This window comes from Hyalella azteca, unplaced genomic scaffold (assembly GCF_000764305.2).
Source record: "Hyalella azteca isolate HAZT.00-mixed unplaced genomic scaffold, Hazt_2.0.2 contig963, whole genome shotgun sequence".
Lineage (NCBI taxonomy): Eukaryota > Metazoa > Arthropoda > Malacostraca > Amphipoda > Hyalellidae > Hyalella > Hyalella azteca.
In genome coordinates, this window is record NW_025931296.1 from 207,641 (window position 1) to 214,642 (window position 7,002).

Consider the following 7,002-nt stretch of genomic DNA (forward strand, 5'->3'; position numbering starts at 1 on the left):
GATCATGGTCGATTTGAAATTTTCGTTAATCTCTGGATTTTTTTGCCATGGGTGCACATAAAACTTATAGAAGTCGAACCAAAAACTTTCAAAATGAAATTCTTGCATTGTTACTTCACCAATAAGAAAATAAAAATGAAATTTTGCATTATTCATCATAAACAAAACCGCTTTGTGCACCTTTGTATTACACTGAGTACATCTGCACTGGTTAATACAACTGCTTTGGCATGAGGGTAGCAGCACTGGCATGAGGGTAGCAGCACTGGCATGAGGGTAGCAGCACTGGCATGAGGGTAGCAACTGGCATGAGGGTAGAAGCACTGGCATGAGGGTAGAGGCACTGGCATGAGGGTAGTGGCACTGGCATGAGGGTAGAGGCACTGGCATGAGGGTAGTGGGCACTGGCATGAGGGTAGCGGGCACTGGCATTAGGGTAGCGGGCACTGGCATGAGGGTAGCAGCACTGGCATGAGGGTAGTGGCACTGGCATGAGGGTAGTAGCACTGGCATGAGGGTAGCGGGCACTGGCATGAGGGTAGCGGCACTGGCATGAGGGTAGCTGCACTGGCATGAGGGTAGAAGCACTGGCATGAGGGTAGAGGCACTGGCATGAGGGTAGTGGCACTGGCATGAGGGTAGAAGCACTAGCATGAGGGTAGAGGCACTGGCATGAGGGTAGTGGCACTGGCATGAGGTTAGAGGCACTGGCATGAGGGTAGCGGCAAAGGCATGAGAGTAGAGGCACTGGCATGAGGGTTGTGGGCACTGGCATGAGGGTAGAGGCACTGGCATGAGGGTAGCAGCACTGGCATGAGGGTAGCAGCCCTGGCATGAGGGTAGTGGCACTGGCATGAGGGTAGCAGCCCTGGCATGAGGGTAGCAGCCCTGGCATGAGGGTAGCGGCACTGGCATGAGGGTAGCAGCACTGGCATGAGAGTAGCGGCACTGGCATGAGGGTAGCGGCACTGGCATGAGGGTAGGGGCAGTTCCCTCTGTTCACCGGAGCGGAAGATTGCAAGGACGCTGTTATCGTTAGCGCAGGGCGAAAATTTAGGGTAAAGTGTTTGCCCTGACAGTGTGTTACATGCTTACTGTACGTAACTTAGAGTACGTAAAGTGCTTAGTGTACGCAATGTGCATACTATACCTAACTTACTTAGAGTACGTAAGGAGCTTTAATTACGTAATTTGCAAAGAATACCTAACGTGTTAAGTGTATGTAAAGTGCTTAGTAAAAGTCACATGCATAATGTACGTAGTGCGCAAAGTGTATGCAGAAAACGCGTTTTTTGTACGTATAATGTGCTTAGTGTAGGCAATGTGCAACTATACTTACGTAGCTTACTTAGTGTACGTAAGGCTCTTTTATTACGTAATTTGCAAAGAGTGCGTAACGTGCTAAATGTAGTGTAAGTAACTTGCATAGAGTTAGTCACATGCTTAGTGTACGTAGTGCATTAAGTGTATGTAGCAAACGCGTTTTTTGTACGTAACGTTCTTTTTTGTAGCTGTCATTCTCGACGCCATCGTTGCAGCGATGGTTTAAAGAACTCATCATTTATCGTATAATAGCAGATATCGTTGATTAGTGAACGTGATATGTTTTTATTTCGATCGATAAACGCGTTCGTTTGCCGCTCGCGATCGATGACTGAATGCATTTCGAGTGACGATCGACGATTTTTTTATAAAAGAACCGCCAAAAAATAAAATGTGTGTCAATCGAATGTAACAAATAGTAAGCTTAGTGCTTGCAATATGCTTATTCCAAAAGTCTCAATTAGTCAGTTTTAAATTGAAAACTTTGCACTTGATACAGAACTTTTGCTAAGTTGTTTACTTTTCATCAAGGTTTATCTGTAGAAAGCTAATGCAATCACACCCAGAGCTGTGCAATCCGCTTATCACGACTGTGGTCCACCAGCAATCACGGTACTGAGCCTGTATAAACAAACCAAACCACGACACTGATTGGTTCTTCAACTTTTGTTTATCATTTGTTACTATTATTTTGTATTAATTAATAATTTACGCTTGCATGAATTATTAATAAATAACGGAGAAAACATACATAAATATAATAAGTATGTATCACAACACGCTTTTCAACAAATCAAAACATTTAAACAGAATAAAAAATTGAGACTAAACCACTAAATTTTGAATAATCTCATCAGTAGAACCAACAATCTGAAACTATCATAAAAGAATATCAATTCTCATACGCGAATCATGGGCGCAGTTTTGATTGTAAAAATGTGGAAAAATAATAAAACTCACAAATTATTAATTAATTAGTCTTCATATGTCAACGAATATTTACAGAGCACAAATTATTGATTAATTTAGTCCCCAAACGTCAACAAATTTCAGAGATTGGACCAGATTGTAGATGGTTTTTGCCAGATCATTACACAATAATAACAATCACTATTACACAATAATATTTGCATTAAAATCACTACAAAATAATATTTTATTATTAATTAAATATTTAGTTTTTAATATTTAATTTTTCTCCTCGCAATCACACTACGAACATTAACAAAATCTCCATCATAAATTCCATCACTAATGGGAAGCATATAATATATATTAAACATTTAAATGAAATAAATAGATAAACGGAACGCGGAAGCACAGTATGTATTCATAATAAAAGTAATAAAACCTTCAAAACCATTCAAATCGCTCGTACAAAACCTCCAAAACCGTGAAGGAATTTTAATCATTAACAACTTAGCCTAATCATTAATAACTTTATCATTAATAACTTAATAATTGATAACTTAATCAATAATAACTTAATCATTAATAACTTTATCATTAATAACTTAATAATTGATAACTTAATCAATAATAACTTAATCATTAATAACTTTATCATTAATAACTTAATAATTAATAAATTACCGATTAATAAATTAATCATTAACAATTTAATCATTAATAACTCAATCATTAATAACCTTTTCATTAATAACTTTAGTCATGGTATTTTTTCATCTCACTCTACCGTTTCGTTTTCTCATTTTAGCGCATTTTCTCATTTATGGAAAAAATGCACTATTGTGCTCGCCATGTCCGTCTGTCTGTCTGTCTGTCCGTCCGTCTGTCCGTCCGTCCGTCCGTGACTTCAAGTTTTCGTCGACGAGAAAATGCGCTCTCTGTCACTCACTGCAGTGAGTACAGAGTTATATTTTTTTTATTTCGGTCGCATCTGTTTAATCCTCACTTTTCTTGTGGCGCTGTACCAACGCTGTGTTGATATGCCGCCAATTGAACCAAAATGTGCGTGATGTTTGTGTGTATGTGTGTGTGTGTGTTTTAAGTGTGTGTGTTTGTGTAGGTGTGTGTGTGTATATGTGTGTGTGTGAAAGTGTGTGTGTGTAGGTGCGTGTGTACAGGTGAGAGTGTGAACGGTTATCTCTGTTCATTGGAACTGAAAGGTTTCTTTGAATACAAAACAGCGCGACAAAACAGCCGCTCCTCTCCGCCCAATTCCAGACACACAAAAAAGAATTCCGGAGCTCATACCGAGATTCCCGAGGCGCTATTCCTGAGTACAGCGTTTGGAGTAATTTTGTTCCCGGTGGGAACGAGACCGGGAATTGGTTGGAGTGAAGTTGGAATAGGAGTGAAGTGGGAATAGGAGTGAAGTGGGAATAGGAGTGAAGTTGGAATAGGAGTGAAGTGGGAATAGGAGTGAAGTTGGAATAGGAGTGAAGTGGGAATAGGAGTGCCAGAAGGGGCAGAGTGGAAAATCTCTGTCCTGACAACAATTGAATCCGCGAAATATTCTATGACGGAAAAGAAAATGTTGAAACAAATCATGCCTACTGAATTATTAATCAATCAGATACAGTGCAAAAAAAGTATTCGATGTCGTGTTTGTGATAAGCATGCAATTCTAGAGCAAAGGTATTTGGGTTATACACTGTCATCCTCTTGCCTGTGACACATATATAAGTCGTTTGTTAAGCCCTAGTGGCTTAGGCGAAATTTCGACATTCAGGTTTCAAGGAGTTTTATTTGGGTAATCTTGAAGACATAGTTTCTGTAATTATGACATCAGAAATATTAGCTATCTAATACACAAGATAAACAACTATAAGCAAAATTATATCCAAGTTAACCAAAAAATGTATCATATCAGAATGAAGTACGAATGACAATTTATGTCCAGCTAAACTTCGGTCGGATGACTGAAGGTCCAAACAGAAAGATTACGTGAAGCGTACGTGTGAAAAATTGCGATTACATCGTTATTTATATTGACATTATAAATGTGACACATTGTATATATAATGACACATATATATTAGTCACGACTCGGCAGAAACAACACATACTCCACCGTTCGTAAATTAAAACTATACAATACTCGTCAGAAATGTGATCTGTAAATTCGATAACAACATGATGATAACAAAGCTCTATCGCGCTAGAAAGATGTCATTCAGTTTTGTTATTAAAATAAAGATTGTTTCTATTGAAGGCAGGTGACTTTAGTGCTGTGGCAAGGCTATCGGCATTCACGATAAATTTACATGGACGACAGTCTGCGCTTCATGCAATTTTCTTGCCATTTTTCTCCAAAAGCTAAAAACAATTTTTATAACCTAGAGAGTCGCAGAAAACCATACTGGTATTATTAGCTCTACAATTGTTACTATTAATTAAACAGGGCGATAATAAATACAGCTGCTGGATAGGAGCGTTCAGCTTTCGTCGCGGACAAGAGAGGTACACTGAGAAAAATGAGCGAGTATAATCCACCTTTTACCATGCAAACGTGTTGTCCAAAGTGTGTCACTATTTGGTTAACATGACCCATTCCCTTCTCTGAGTGCAGATGGCACAGATGGTGCCATGAGCGGCGCCAAAGACGTCATTTAAATGCAAAACTTGCGCGCCAAAGCGACTGCGAAGCTCGCCCCCAGCAACCGTAACTTTGCAAATTGACTGTCATGCGCCAGTGCGATTGCATGAACTGCTGCTTGCACTGTACACCCACGTACTTGAAATTCACACCTGGGGATAGAAATATTGTTTTGAAATCATATACAATTAATTTAATCATATATATGAGTTGTTTTAAATTCATATTAATAGATATATATATTAATTTCAGTACACCCACGAACTTACGTACTTGAAATTCCTACCTGGGGATAAGAAAAATTTTTTGAAATCATATTTAATTAACTGATATGTATCAGTGATGTCACTTTCAGCTTACCGCATAGCGATGGAATTGAGATGCTTAGTAATATATATGAGATGCTTAGTAATATGCGTGAAAATGATGTGTTACGTATGTGTATTATGAATTCTTCCTCCTTTACAATTTTTCTTTTCTCATAATCATTCACGGTTTCTTAGCTTAACTCAAGCTCTCTTCCTATTTTCGGCACATGTCCCAACTAAATTTTACCACACTTCTATTTGACTTCACTTCTTGTTGTTTGTCAGCTACAAATCTTATAATTAATATTTAACACAATACTATATCTGTCCAATCGATCTGAAATTTTGATCACTTGCGTAAAGTCGGACACAATGCATGAATTAATTGAAAGAATAACAAAATAATTTTAAAAAATTAACTCTAATTTTATTATTTATAAATAAATTATGAAATTCTTTCTAAATTTGTAATATTGGAGACACCGGCCTCTTTAGAAATGTGGTCTTTAAAAAGTACTTTTAAAACACATATTTTTTTATATATATTTACATGAAACCGGGTAATGAGTGGAAGTGGTATAATGATTATTCTTTTACAGAAAATGATAATGATACAAAAACAAATTGTAAATATTAAAATATAAAGACAGTTCTTTCAATATCATGTGTCGGAGTATCAATATAAAGAAACAGGCTTCTTTCGAACGTTATGTGCGTGTCACTTTATATACTTATGAAAATATGCTTGAAAAGTTTTTTTAGGAACTGTTACTTCAATCTGATATATAAAAACATAAATCTGTTTTTACAACACCTTTCTTTAACTTCACTGCTTGTTGTTTGTTTGTCTGTCTGCTATCAATCTTATAATTGATATTCAACACACTTATACCTGTCCAATCGATCTGAAATTTTGCACACTAGCGTAATGTCGGAGACAATGCATGAATCAATTGCCACAATGAATTATTTTGAAAATGTAAAAATTTTTCTTTATGCATTTTAAAAATGATGTAAAAAATAATTTTTTAATAATTTAAAATAAAGTAAGAAATTCATTGTACATGTGCAATATCTGAGACACGTACTGGCCTCTTTAGCAGTGTTGTCTTTAAAAAGTTATTTTTGAACGAATATTATTGTTAGTTGTGCTTTCAATAGATTTTGATGCACACATTGAAACACTACTAAAGTTGCATGAAGGATATTGGTGGAATTATCGAGCTTATTCTTATATCTTATTTAGAAGTTACTCTCCCTTCAGTAACTGCTGAAATTGGCCTCAACTGTTAGTTAAATATGATAATAACCTTGTCAATGTCGTGAAGAACAGCCTTTAATTTCTAATCTCTCCTGGAATTATTAGTTTTTAACTCTTTTTCGTATTTGCTGGAAATTTTTCCAAACAAATTGATGATTTTGGAATGAAGTAATTCTCGATCCGATCTTTGCTATTATATTCATGTGTTTTGTATTCGTTAATAGATTTGCGGATGACACTTTTTTAACCTTTAAGCATCCTAACATTTAGGATTAGAAAAAATTAAGATTATCTTAACTTGAAACGTAGATTCAACGATGCAGCTCAACCGACTACGGATGCCACAAAAGTTTATCATTTCTTGAGTGTAAAGTACAATGATTACAGGTCAAAACGATATGGTTTATGGTTTATTATTTTATTGATTTCCATGGCTGTTAATTATTTTGTTGATGATATAATTAACACGCTTCAGAAGTTATTAGTAGGAAAAATTATTTTGTTGTACGCATCCATGAATGGCTCTGCGTCGGAAACTATTTAAAATG

At 36.4% G+C, this 7,002-nt stretch overlaps 1 protein-coding gene across 1 annotated transcript; it reads right to left on the bottom strand.

Annotated features, from left to right (window-relative positions):
* Positions 1–211: 211 nt before the first annotated feature.
* Positions 212–955, bottom strand: LOC108669650. Its single transcript, XM_018157045.1, has one exon. The coding sequence runs from the start codon at positions 953–955 to the stop codon at positions 212–214; it is 744 nt and encodes a 247-aa protein (XP_018012534.1).
* Positions 956–7,002: the final 6,047 nt, after the last annotated feature.